This window comes from Chionomys nivalis, chromosome 21 (assembly GCF_950005125.1).
Source record: "Chionomys nivalis chromosome 21, mChiNiv1.1, whole genome shotgun sequence".
NCBI classification, from domain to species: Eukaryota; Metazoa; Chordata; class Mammalia; order Rodentia; family Cricetidae; genus Chionomys; species Chionomys nivalis.
This window is the reverse complement of record NC_080106.1, coordinates 42,201,709-42,215,593: the sequence shown is the minus strand read 5'-3', so window position 1 is coordinate 42,215,593 and position 13,885 is coordinate 42,201,709. Positions and strand designations below refer to the sequence as shown.

At 54.4% G+C, this 13,885-nt stretch overlaps 1 protein-coding gene across 1 annotated transcript; it reads left to right on the top strand.

Moving 5' to 3' along the window:
• Window positions 1-794: 794 nt before the first annotated feature.
• Window positions 795-13,291, top strand: Gipc1 (GIPC PDZ domain containing family member 1). The gene is made up of 7 exons (XM_057753727.1): window positions 795-872; window positions 9,504-9,824; window positions 10,551-10,736; window positions 10,830-11,010; window positions 11,560-11,672; window positions 12,392-12,473; window positions 12,596-13,291. The coding sequence occupies exons 2-7, from the start codon at window positions 9,537-9,539 to the stop codon at window positions 12,745-12,747; spliced, it is 1,002 nt and encodes a 333-aa protein (XP_057609710.1). The 5' UTR covers window positions 795-872; window positions 9,504-9,536; the 3' UTR covers window positions 12,748-13,291.
• The last annotated feature ends 594 nt before the right edge of the window (window positions 13,292-13,885 follow it).

The window sequence follows — 13,885 nt, the reverse complement described above, 5'->3', positions numbered from 1 at the left end:
GCTGGGCAGTAATGGCAAAAAGCCTTTAACCCCAGCACTCAGGAGGCAGAGGCAGGCAGAGCTCTGTGAGTTCGGGGCCATCCTGGTCAACAGAGCAAGTCCCAGGATAGCTAGTGCTGTCCTGTCTGGTGGGGGGGTGGTGGGAATAGAAGAGTAGAGGCCTGCACTGGTTGGTCATCATCTAGGGATTCTGCAAGGTAGGTACTCAATTGACAAGTCGACTGTTTAAATATGCTCTACAGTGTCTTCTTACACAGCTTTGCTTGCAAAGTGCTCTTTGGTTCTCTCCATCCACGTGTCTGTAGAGCCAAGGCCGAGCCTGGTACCAGGCAGGAGCACTTAAAGATTGAAAGACTGAATGAATGCACGATTGCCTTTGTCTATTGTGTAGAGTGGAAGAAGCAGAGACACGCGGGACCCTCCCCATTCACTATGGCCCACTGTAGAATCAGTCTCTCTGGGAGGGAAGCTGGGCTGGGGGCTGCTCTCAGCCCCCTCGCTGACCTCCCAAATAGCCCGCTTCCTTGGATGCTCGCGCACAATCCTCCAAACCCTGTCATCTGATTCTTATCGCTAGCTCCAGCCCTGTCTCCCGTCGGCCCCCCCGCGCAGCCCCGCAATGGTTCAGCCCGCCGCCATTTAGACCAAGTAAGATCGGACCACTGCGCGCACGGGCGGGGGAGGCCGAGGTTCGGCGGAGGGATCCCTTCGGAGCGTTCCGACGAGAGGCGCCCATTGGCCGTGAGTGCGGGCGGCCGCTGCCGATTGGTCCGCTCGGGACGCCGGCGCCGCCCAGGTACCGGAGGTCCAGGGAGAAGCCGGGCCGAGTTTCCAGAGGACCGAACTGGGCGCGCGGGGTGGCGGCGGCGCAGGTGAGTGTCCCCGGCCGGGGGCGGCCTCCCGGGCATGGAGCCGTGGCGGCGGGGTGGGGCTGGCCGCGACGGGACCCCAAGGACGGACCCCTCCCGCTGGCCGGGGCCTCCGGTCCACCCCTGCCCTCTGCACCCGGGACGCTCCCTGTTGGTGGTGGGTCCAGACCCCTCCCGTGCCCCTACCCAGAAGCTGGCCGGCGGGGACACCGAGACCACCGGGCCCGGATAACAATAACAACTGCAGTAATAGTTTGGATCCCTCCCCCACTTGCTAGCCCGGACCCAGCGCTTTCTCGTCAGACGCTTTCGGTGCACTGCATTGAATCAAAACAGCCTCCTGGGAGGGGCTCCTAACTTCTTTTAGAAGTGAGGCACCTGGGCCAGAGAGGTGGAGTGACTCACTCAAGGTCACACAGGTAGTGAGTGGCCGGTGGGGATGAGGGACCCACGCCTTAGAGTTCAGAAACTAATCCCAGAGATCGGCCCCCTGGACTCACTGTACACCGCCACCCCCATATTCACTTCGGAGCCGTACCTGCTGGGTTTTGCGTCCCTCCCCGCGCCCACTCACTAGACAGCTTCCATCGTCCCTTCTCTTGAGCTGGAGAGGCAAGGCCCAAACACCATGGGTCCTTGAATCCCATACCCTCTCCACCCACCCTGTCCACTCTACTGCGAAGGAAATGCCTGGGAATGTAGAGGCCGGGTGTCTGGGGTGCTGGGCTTCGGCGGCCGCCAAGACCGGGCGAGCGGTGCGTTCACGCCCCTCAGCCCCCGCCCCGGAAACACTGGGGAGATGAGACCTTCAGGATCCGGTTTTTCAAGAATGAATCAGAGGCCTCCTGCCCTCCCCAAAGCAGTACTGTGCAGGGGGTAAGGAGGGAGGGACGACAGGGGAGCAGGTGTGGTGTCCCCTAAGCCAGGTGTTATCTGAGCCCCAGGAACCCCCTTCCCTGCTTCCTGCTCCTTCCACTTAGCTTTTCTGTGACTGCGGGTGGGGGTTGCTAAGTTTCAGGCCCTTTTTGGGATGAGAGCGCTGGACTCCGGAAATCCATCCAACCCACTTCCCTTCAGCTCCTGCAGACAGTGGGAGGTGCTCGTAGCTCTCTAACGTTCGTGGTGGGGCTTGGGCCACAGTCAGTCGGGTATAAGACATTCTACAGTTCAGCTCCTGGGGAACCCTAGGCATCACATGCCAAGCAGGTGCTCTACCTCGAGCTACACCCCCATCACCTACAAGGACTAAGCAGCCACTGGGCCAGGCTCCGTATTTTGCTTGGAGGAAACTGCCCTCCAAAAGCAGGACAAAATTCTCTGCACTCTAGTGGGAAACAGGCCACAAGTTTCCATGGGCAGCCATTGCAGATCTGTCTGAGCACTGAGTGGCCTCTCAGAGAGCATCACAGGGCAGGGGTAGCTCGCACACCCCAGGCAGAGCAAAGCATAGAATAGCTAGCACGGGACTGAAGCTAGAGATGTGAGTCTGTGGGAGTTTGGGGCGCCTGGTACACTTCTCAAGTTTTCCCCTATATGGTGGGATCCCTTTGTGAGGTCGGAGACAGATGACGGATGCTACCTGGTTTGCATTTTAAAATAGAGACACGGGGTGGGGAGACAGAGTGCATGCTGGGAGTGCGATTCCCAGCACCTACATGGTTTACAACCATCTCTAACAGTAGTGCCTTCTGACCTCTGCAGGCACCCGGCACCCAGAGGTGCATAGATGGACATGCAGCAGAGCCCTCATACGCATAAAGAAAACCTTCAAAAATAGAGACACAAAGATAAATAACAGCTGGGATGTTGGGAGATGAACAGCTAAGTTCATAGGCCTGAGTCCTGTGGAGCAGCTCCCGTGGGCTGGGGCGAGCCTACTGCCTGGAGATGTCTGGAATAGCCTTGCCAAGTTAGGAACTTGGGTGCTCCTGGGCCAGGGAAGGAAGGATCTAACAGTAATAGAGACTGGAGCAGTCTGGAGGTGTGGGTCAACAGTTCAGCCCCTGTGAGGATCCAGCAGTGAGGGCTGGGGGAGAGGAGGGGTCGGCAGTAGAGCACCTTCCTCGTGGACGAAAGGTTGGAGCATTGTCTCTCGCCGCAAATAGTGACACTTCCAACACCTCCTGACGTGTGTGCTGAAGTACTGAGCGGGTACCGTGCAGCACACCCGTGCAGCACACCCGTGCAGCACACCCCGAGAGACGCGAACTCTGCCACATTTTCAGATGGGAAAACTGGGGCCTCATGAAGTTAAGCAACTTGACTTTGTGCCACTGGTGAGTGGCAAAGGAGCTTGAATCCAGGCCACCATACTACAGCTCGGGGTCCATGGCATGTTCCTCAATTCCTTGTGTTACTCACCAGAGGGCACACAAAAGCTAGACTAAACAGAGCCTTGAACATGTTCAGAGACAGAAAGGAGGCCGGGGTGTGGGGTTCCAAGACAGTGAGGAAAGACAGTTCATCAACACAACACACACCCTAATAGTGCTCCGGGGACCACCCCAGGAACACACATGGTTTCCTCTGAGCTCAGAGGAGTTAAGATACTTGCCTTAAACCAGGCAGTGATGTGCACACCTTTAATCCCAGTGTTCAGGAGCCACAGGCAGGCAGGTCTCCAAGTTCAAGGCCAGCCTGGTCTAAAGTTCCAGGACAGCCAGGACTACACAGAGAAATCTTGTCTCAAAGACAAAAAAGAACAAGGACTGATGATCTAGAGACTGTGTACTGGGGGGGTGCCGCCGCTGTTCTTTGCTACTGAATGTGGTGACATAATTTTAGAGGACATTTCTATGCCATTCATTAGAGTTTACCTTGTCTAGTAGCCAGTGAGTGTGCTATACTGGATACAGAACTATGGACAGAGAGATGAAGGAACCAGTAAAAACTAGTGCCCAGAATATATAAAGAGTTCTCACAAATCAGTAAGAAAAACATCATCCAAGTAAAGCCGAACCAGCCAGGTGTGGAGCAGGCCTATTATCCCAGGGCATGGGAGATGAGGCAGGAGGATTTTCATTTGAGGCTATTGTGTAGTACACAGGGAGACCCTCCTCAGAAAAGCAAAAGAAAACCATGCAGGCCAGGTAGTCCGTGGAGATGGCACTTGGTAAAGTGCTTGCTGCGCCAGCTGACTTTGACATCAGAACCTACATGGAAATGCTTGCAGTTGTTACCCCAGCACTGGGGACAAAACAGGAGCTCATTGGCCGGCCGGCCTGATTGGAGAGCTCAGCCCCTGCCTCAGGAAGACAAATGGGACTGGGAATATGGGATAACTTAGTGGTGGAGCTCTTGCTTAGCATACTTGAGACTGGGAGTTTAAGTCCCAGTACAAAAGGGGTGACCCTAGAGACATGGCTCAGCAGTGCAAAGCCTGCCACCTGAGTGTAGAAGGGAAGAACTGACTCCCACAACCTCTGCACACTGTGACAACACACATGCACACAAATTAATTCTTTGTCTTTGAGATAGGGTCTCATTATGTAGTTCTGGTTGTCCTAGAACTGCTGTGTTGGCCTGCCTAGCCTCAAACTAATTTTAAAAACTTTTATGTGTTTGGTTTTTTTTTTTTTTTTTTTTTTTTTTGTCTGCATGCATGTCTGCACACAGGGCAGAATAGGATATCAAATCCTCCCTAGTACTTGAGTTGGAGGCAATTGTTAGTGGCTATGTGGGTTCTAAGATTCGAACCCAGGTTGTTTTTTTTTTTTTTTTTTTTTTTAAGAATAGGCAGTGCTCTAACCGTTGAGCCATCTCTTCAACCCCAATAAATTTCTTTTAAGCCAAGTGATGGCACTTGAAGACCAGTACCCAAGGTTGACCTCTAACCTCCACACGCACCCACACATCCGTGGGAATGAGTGAGCACGTGCCCAAGGAGCACAATGAGAGCCGGAGGCAGGGCTCAGCAGCTGCGAGTGTTTCCCAGCATCTGTGTTGGGCTGCTTACCACTGCTTGTAACTCCATCCCTAGGGGATCTGGTGCCTTCTGCCTCTGCAGGCACCTGCGCTCAGGTGCACAGAACCTCATACCTATACAAATAATGCAAAATACAATCTTAAAGAAGGTGGGTTGGCTCAGTGAGTAAAGCACTTGCCTCCAAACCTGAAGAGCTGGCTTTGACCTCCAGGACACACCTGGTGGAGGAAAGAAGTAAGTCAGGCACATCCCGACAGACACTGACAATATGACATGCCTACATACACACAGAGTAAGTCAGCAAACAACAGTTAACAGGAAGTCCACTAACAAGCCAATCAGGAGCACTGAACATTATAAAAAGGTGTTTGGCACCATTGATTCTCCCACGTGCAAAAGCAAGCCTCAAATGAGAAGTCAGCTGGTGCCTCCCTGCCCAGGCACTGCCCAGAACAGGGTGGGGGCCGTGGTGTGGGGCTTGTGCTCTCCTGGGAGATGGCCACTCTTGCCACACAGGGCCCTCACTCATCCAACATGATTTCCTGTGGCTGTTCTGTCCCACATACTGAGGGATGCCAGTAGTGACAAACAGATCTCTCCCCTCAGCAGACAGTGGACAAAGACATAAAATGCCTTTCCCAGATGAAGGACGTAAGGGAGGGTGCTGGGCAGCAGAGGGAGCAGCCGTTAAAAGGCCCTAAGACAAGCTCCAGTCTAACTGTGAACCATGTGGAGGAGGCCTCAGAGGCTGAAGGGAAGGCACTATGACATGGGTAGTGGGTCCTAAAGGACAGTGGGATTCCTGGGAAAGCAGAGCAGAACACGAGGTGACATGACTGTAGGGTCATTCTGGCTGCTGTCTTGACAGGAAGCTGGACGCTAAGGGATGCCTGAGGACCCAGAGGCAACTCTAGTGTAGGTGAGTGGGGTGGGAGTGGAGCCTGCAGGGTCAGAAGAATGCATGACAATGAGCAGGGAACCCTCAGGAAGATGTGGTTCAGCCAATTGGGTTCCCTTGTACCTGCATTGCCCCTCAGGAAAGCAAATCTGTAGAACACAGGAAGTCCCTAGGGCATGGGAAGCTAAAGAAGAAAGTCAGGAGTTGAAGGCAAGCCTGTGCCACTTGGTGTGACCCTGCCCCAAAGAAATGAGATGAATTGAGCCAGACGTGCTGATGCACTCCTGTGTTCCCACTCAGGAGGGTGAGACAAGAGGATCACAAGTTCAAGGTCAATCTTGGCTACCTAGCAAACGTAAGGGCAGTCTGGGCTACATGAGCCCCAGCAAAGAGGGTGGAATATCACTGTGGATAGTTGTCAAGGCCAAGCGTCTTGAGGGATCACAGATCAGACACCTTGAGGGAGCCTGTGGCTTGAAAATGAAGTCAGGCTGGGTGCGGATCAGTGATTGTTCACCGGTGTGCTGCGGCCTGGCTCCGTCCGTCTGCCTTCACTGTCTCCCCCCTCCTGCTCCGGCCACACTGTTCAGAGTTGTGCCGCCTCTGCGCCGTCCACGTCCGCCTAGCACTCTCTTGTCCCGATGTTTGTGTGGGGGAGGTCAGAGACCGGGCCATGCTCGCCGCTTCAGCACCACACAGATCTGGAGGGATGGTCAGCTCCAGCCAGCTTACTGCACCTCTCATAAGTAACTAGAAAGATAGTCTTCTCCCAGAGACACGGGCCACAGTAGGGCCACAGCTCAGCAGGCAGCTGTGGGCAGGGGTTCACCCCTTTTGCTCCCTTAATACCTACTGTGTCTGCAGCATAGTGAACAGCTGTACAACTGGATGTAGTGTTCCTAGTCAGGGGTGTGTTTGTTAAAGTAAAATGGCTGAGCATGGTGGTACATGCTGATAGTCTAAGCTACTGTAGACTGAGGCAGGAGGACCACGAACTCAAGATTAATCTGGACAATATGGCAAGACCCTGACTCAAGAAAATAAAGCTGGGCAGCGCTGGAGCACGCCTTTAATTCCAGCACTGAGAAGGCAGAGGCAGGTGGATCTCTGTGAATTTGAGGTCAGCCCGGTCTAAGAAAAAAGGGGGCCGGGCTGGAGAGACAGTTACAGGTGCTGCTGCTCAGGTGTGAGGACCCGAGTTCTGACCCCAGGACCAGCATAGCTGGGGCTTGCTGGCTGCCAGACTAGCCAAAGGAAAGCAGAAAGCCCTCCCTCAAAAGGAATAGGTGGAAAGCGGTAGACGGTGCCACGTGGCTGCTTCCTTTGACCTCTGTGAACACAGAAACACCGTAGCCCACACTGTTTTGGCAGGGGTGGGGCGGGTATGAGACAATTTCTCTAGGCAGCTGTGGCTGTCTTGGAAATTATAAGCTCAGATTGGCCTTGAAGTCATAGATCCACTGACCTGCCTTCTAAGCACTCACCTTCACACGTGTGTGTATGTACAGTAATAGTATATTTTTTAAAGGAAGAAAAACGGATGAAAACAGATACAGGGGTCAGTTTAATGGCTCAGCAGGTAAAGGTGCTTGCCAGTAAATCTTACCTGAACCACACATGCATACACACACACATACACACACACAGGGTACATGTGTACCCTGGTGCCTATGTGAAGGTCAGAGGACAAGCCCAGGTCAGTCCTCTTGACCTTGTTTGAGGCGGACGTGGGTCCTGGGGATTTGAACTTAGGTCTTCTTACATACACTGAGCTTTCCCCACTAAGCTCTCCAGCCTGAGTCTGAATCCGTACTGTGCCGCCATGCTTTCCGCTCTTGCTGCGTTTCCATTGCACCTGCTGTTTAGGTCACTGTTGTGCTGCTGTGGGGACATCACGATCAAGGCAACTCACTAAAGCAAGCATTAATTAAGGGCTTACTAACAGTGTCAGAGGACGAGTCCATGAGCATCGTGGCAGAGAGCATGGTGATCATGGTGCTGGCTCAGCATTGAGAGCTTGCATTTTATGCAGAGGCAGCAAGCAGAGAGAAGGAGACACTGGGCCTGACACGGGTGTTTGACACCTCAAAGCCCGCATTTCTCCACAAGGCCACACCTTCTAATCCTTCTCAAAACAGTCTGTCAACTAGGGACCATACATTGAAATATGGATGAGCTTGTGGGGGGCATTCTCGTCCAGGCCCCTGCAGTTGCTGCCGCTGGAGACCCATGCAGCGAGGTAACATCACCACCGTGTCAGCTGTTGTGGTCGTTCTGTCAGGAGCTGTAGTGCTCTGGAGAATTGCTCCAGTAATTAATGTTTCTGTGCTGGTGTGTGACGTGCTACTTCCTGTTAGAACTCACCAGCCTGCCCTGTCCCAAGGGACTTGGCAGGGGTCATGTGCTGTGTGCTTTGAGGGAGAGACTCAAGGGTTCTGTGTGTCACACGTCAGCCTCGGGTGTCATTCCTCAGGAGCTGTCCACTGGGGTGTTTGTTATTGCATGTGTTTATTTTTGTGTGTGTGCGTATGTATGTGTGTAGGTACACATGGCACAGTGCACACCTACCATGTGGGTCCGTGGACCAAACTCAGCTCTGCAGGCCCTGATGGCAGCTGCTTTTGCCCACCACGCCAACTTGCCAGTCTCCCACCTTGATATTAGAGACAGGGTCTCTCACTGGCCTGGGACTCAAGCACATGGCAAGCTCATGTTATCACATCTGGTTTTTGTGTAAATTCTAAGGCTCTAACTCCAGTCCTCAGAAGCACTGTGCTGACTGCGCCATCTCCCCGGCCAAGGGCTAGGGAGCTTTTGTACACAGCTTTAATGAGTGCAACTGGTGGAACAGTGAACCCGGATGTGATGTCCATCCTATCTTCCAGCTCTTGAGAAGCCGAGGGCAGGAGGTTGTAGGTTCTAGGCCAGCCTGTCTCAGAGGGGTGTGCTCCTGCGCCTAAGTGGGTGTAGCTAGAGCCGTTTGCCTAAAGGAGCTCTTGAAGGAGGCCTGAGTGAGGTCACGGCAGGTGGTGTGGGCTGTAATAGGTACTCGCTGCCGGGAAGAGACCTGGGCCTTCTGCATGTGGCTCCCCACTGTGCTGCACCCCAGCATCCAGGTAGAGCCAGCCCTTTATCTTCCCTTCTGTTCTGGATGCCCAGATCAAACCCACTAGATGGAACACACTCAGGGCAGATGTGCTGGCATATGCTACATCCCAGCTACTCCGGAGGCTGAGGCAGGAAGATTGCAGGTTCAAGGATATCCTGAGCAGCGAGGAGATAAATGCCTGAAAATAGAAAGGAGCAGTCTGGGCGTGTAGCTTGGGCGCACATGTACAAGACCGACATCTAACCCCGGCACAGAGGGAGGAAGGGAGGATTGGTTGGTTCAGGAAGAGCCTTGCACCGTGCTGAACATGGACGGAATTTTTCGTTACTACCCCTTAAACAATAGAGTGTAACAAGAGTTTCCATAGATTTAAGTCTAGAGCTGATTGCTGAGTATGGAAAGGGCCGCAGCTCTGTGACCAAATACTAACCAAGTCTGCACAGTGCAAATACAACACCATTTTACACGGGCTGGGGGCTGGGGGCAATATTCTGGAGGTATCCTGGAACCCTGTGCCTAGGAGCCGTGAGTCGTGTCATCAGGGCTGGGCTAAGGCTCAGTGGTGGCCACTTCCCCAGCCCACAGTTAAGGATATCTGCTCTGCAAAGCAGAGCAGTGTTGGCTGGTGTTGGTACCATGTGGTGGTGACGGTGGCACCCAAGGCTGTCACGCAGAGCATGAAGCCCAGTTCCCTTTCTGCAGGTCTCCTGGCCGAGCCCCCACTTCTGGCTGCTCATGCCACTGGGACTGGGGCGGCGGAAAAAGGCACCACCTCTGGTGGAAAATGAAGAGGCGGAGCCAGGCCGCAGCGGACTGGGAGTTGGGGAGCCTGGGCCTCTTGGTGGAAGCGGAGCAGGGGAGTCCCAGATGGGCTTACCCCCACCTCCTGCTGCCCTCCGGCCTCGCCTTGTATTCCACACCCAGCTGGCCCATGGTAGTCCCACGGGCCGCATCGAGGGCTTCACCAATGTCAAGGAGCTGTATGGAAAGATTGCTGAGGCCTTCCGACTACCAGCTGCTGAGGTACAGTGGGGCCAGGGTCCCGAGAGCAAGCCACAGGCCTGGATGTGCTGTGCATTCCTGTGAACTGGGGGTCAGGTGCTGATGCCATCCGCTCACCAGCAACCCCTGAATCTAGGAAGCATGGCTGCAACAGGATACTTAGTTCATGTCTGGCCTTGAGAGACTGGTACCCCAGTAGGTATGTGGGGGTGGGTTTCCCATCAGGCTTTGAGAGGCTCATACCCTAGTAGGATGTGGGGGTGTGGATGCTGATTTCCCTTCAGGTCTGGAGTAGCCTGCAGCCTGGTAGGTTGTGGAGGATTGGTGAGCACAGGTGGTAACTGGGTTTCTACGAGGCATTAGGAGGCCTGTGCCCCAGAGCACAATGGGAACTGGAAGTCAGGAGCAGTTTTTATTTCCGTGATTCACTGGGGACGTGACCCCAAGACAGAAGCAGAGAAGCCACAGGGAGGGCAGCAGTGGGGCTGAGCATCAAGTGGAGACAGGTGGAAGGCTAGGTGGGAATCTGGACTCTGTTATCCATCCCCAGCATTTACTGAGTGTTCATTGAGTTCTGACCAGGGCAGGAGTCCTGCTCATAGTACTTGAGCCAGCGGACCTTGCCCTGGCTCTGGGTGTCATCGTTCCCTGGGGTAGGTATTGTCTCTGGACTCCCCTCCTATCCCAAGTGTTAGGAAAGGGGACCCAGGGAGGAGGGGACAAGCATCTTGCCCCCCCCCCTTGCAGGTGATGTTCTGCACCCTCAACACCCATAAAGTGGATATGGACAAGCTCCTGGGAGGCCAGATCGGGCTGGAGGACTTCATCTTTGCCCACGTTAAGGGGCAGCGCAAAGAAGTGGAAGTATTCAAGTCTGAGGAGGCACTGGGGCTCACCATCACTGACAACGGGGCCGGCTATGCCTTCATTAAGGTGCCCGGGTGGGTGGCACACCTTTAGTCAGTGGTCAGAGTCTGTAATGGGACCTCAGTGGAGCTTCCAGAGCTGACACCTGCCCCTTCACAGCGCATCAAGGAAGGCAGTGTGATTGACCACATCCAGCTCATCAGCGTCGGTGACATGATTGAAGCCATCAATGGGCAGAGCCTGCTGGGCTGTCGGCACTATGAAGTTGCCAGGCTCCTCAAGGAACTTCCCCGAGGCCGCACCTTCACCCTCAAACTCACAGAGCCTCGAAAAGCCTTTGGTGAGCAAACCTTGGACCACCCACTGGGATGACCTTGAACACGGCAAAAATATAGCTTGCAGTACTGGGAACCACCAGCAGGTGGCACCCAAGCTGCAATGCAAAGTGGAGCCTGCCCCACCCTACCCTAGAACTGGGTGCTGGCTGGCAGCCCAGCCTGAAGGAAGTTGCCCCCAACCCTGGCCGGCCCCCTCAGCCTGGAGAAGTGAGGCTTGGCTGCCCTGCACAACTCCCATGCCCTGCTGCTTTTTCTACCTGGCTTCACTAACTCTCAGGAATGGGCCTGAGGCGCCCCTGGTATGGGTAGATAGGACTGATCTGGGACCCAGTAGTTATACCCACCCCTCCCCAGCTCTCACCCCTTCAAATAGAAGTAGAAGCTGTCCTGGATTCTCTTCTAGCTTCTTTTATGCTCGACCCCCGCTGCCCCTCTCCATTCATGCCAAATCCTGTCCCCTGGAATCCAGCCCCTATCCCGAGGATTGTGAGAGGTGTCTGTAAGCTCAGCTGCCTGAGCACTGTACTGACTGTGTGCTGAAATTCCCATAGATATGATCAGCCAGCGTTCAGCGGGTGGCCATCCTGGCTCGGGCCCTCAACTGGGCACTGGCCGAGGGACCCTCAGACTCCGATCCCGGGGTCCTGCCACAGTGGAGGATCTGGTGAGTGAGCCACCTTGGGCCAGTGACAGCATTCTCATTACCTGAGGGACTCTGGACACCTCTGCTTAAATCTGCCTCCTCCCAGCCAAGGGCCTTCCTTGGGCAAGTGAGACTTGGTTTTCCTACTGTAAAATAGGAGTCCTAGTAACTTCCTGTCAGAGTGGACCTTAGTGATACAGACAGAAACCACATCTAGGCATGTCTCTCAGGCAGGAGGATTTCACATTCAAGGGTAACGCAAACCACAAGAGCTTGTCACCAGAAAGGAGATATGTGAGAGCCAGCCCAGTGTGGACAGGGACCTGTAATCCTAGATACCTGGGAAGCTGAGATCTGAGGGTTTAGGGTTCAAAACCAGTTTGGACAACTTAGAATTTGTCTCAAAATAAGAACAATAATATCTGAATGTTGGGGCTGGAAAGATGGCTCAGCAGTTAGAGTACGTGCTGCACTTGAAGAGGACCCAGGTTCAGTTCAAGCACCCATATTGGGTGGCTCACAACCCCCCTTAACTCCAGATCCAGGGCATTCGGCTCGGCGTCCTCGTCTGACCTCCTCAGGCTCGCACTCCTACACATAAAATAAATAAATGTAAAAAGTAGCTGGGGGTGCAGTCCATTGGCAGAGCTGTTTGCCTAGCATGTAAGGCCCGGGTCCTGTAGACATTCACTGTAACAGCTGTCTGTTGACACCGCTGTGCTCTCTGCTCCCCACCACAGCCGTCGGCCTTCGAGGAGAAAGCCATTGAGAAGGTGGATGACTTGCTAGAGAGCTACATGGGGATCAGAGACACAGAACTGGGTGAGTGGGGGCACCCATGCCTGGAAGGTGGGAGCAGGCTTCCAGGTCTCATCCAGGCTGAGTTGAACCTGCACCCTTCAGTCCCTCACGCCATCTGTGTCCATCTCTCTCCTCCCTGACAGCTGCCACCATGGTGGAGCTGGGAAAGGACAAGAGGAACCCAGACGAACTGGCAGAGGCTCTGGATGAACGGCTTGGTGACTTCGCGTTCCCCGACGAATTCGTCTTTGATGTCTGGGGGGCCATCGGGGATGCCAAGGTTGGCCGCTACTAAGACTGGAACTAAACCTGGACCTTGTGATAACCTGGGCTTGACCTCCAGAAGGGGTCCCACAGCCAAGACCTGAGCATCCAGCTTGGGCACGTAACCCAGCAGCCTGGAGATGGCATGGGGTAGAAGTGGCCTGTGGTCCTGGCCCCACTCCGATCACCATGGTGCCCAGCCTGGTTGGGGTCCCCAGCCACCCCCTGGTGGGTTCCCCACCTACCTCAGCAGAGTAAGCGTGTGGGGAGGGACGAGCACACTGGGCAACCAACCACCTCTGTCCCCGACACTTTCCACTGTCAGCTGGCAAACTGCCCCTTCCTGTCTCCTGGGCCTCAGTTCTGTTTTAGGGTTCCCTACTCTACTTTTTTGCTTTGTTTTTCAAGACAGAGTCTGATGATGTGGCTCTGGCTGTCCTGAAACTCACTCCGTAGACCAGGCTGACCTTGAACGCACAGAGATCCGCCTGCATCTGCCTCCCAGTGCTGGGATTAAAGATGTGCGCCACCATGCCTGACTCTCCCTACTTTCTTGACAACAGAATTGCAGAAATGGGGCACAACCCTCCTAGTAAAGGGAATATTACCACCCCCTTCGGCAGCTCCCTGAGAGGAGCCCCTAAGTTGTATTCTGTCACCTCCCATTTGAGTGTACACTGCCGGAGGGAGGGGTGAGCAAGGCGGTGGGCTCCTGTAGCCCACTGACTCTCTTGGATATAGACTCTCTCTGGGAACTGTTTGGCTTTGGGGTAGAAGGGGTGGCAAGGAAAGAATGCGGCAGCTGAAATCTATCTCCTGGATTCCAGATCAAATTAAAAGTTGGCTGGCCCACAACCCCTCCTCTGGCTGGAGGCCGTCAAGCTCCCAGGCAGTGGTAGGGATTCTGGCTTACTTGAGGTTCAGACCTGGTTCCCCACTCACCAAGGCCTCCCATGCCCCTTATGAGGAGACTGCAGCTAACACCTCTGTGAAGGCAGCAAGGCCTGCTGCCCTCCTGCAGCACCCTGGGTGAGGCTGGTTGTATTTTGGACACAGGCATCCATGCCCAGTGCTTCACAGGGATATAAACCTGCCAAGCTTGTTTTGACAGTCCATTTCATCCTAGGATTTAGAAAGATCAAGAAAAGGGTGGGGTGGGACCCTGGCCA

What these genes read in the sequence shown, in the direction of transcription:
- Gipc1 (XM_057753727.1), top strand. Translation starts at nt 9,537, where the DNA reads ATGCCACTGGGACTGGGGCGGCGGAAAAAGGCACCACCTCTGGTGGAA. An exon ending in TCCGACTACCAGCTGCTGAG is followed by an intron (nt 9,825 to 10,550) that starts GTACAGTGGGGC and finishes CCCCCCTTGCAG; the next exon opens with GTGATGTTCTGCACCCTCAA. An exon ending in CCGGCTATGCCTTCATTAAG is followed by an intron (nt 10,737 to 10,829) that starts GTGCCCGGGTGG and finishes GCCCCTTCACAG; the next exon opens with CGCATCAAGGAAGGCAGTGT.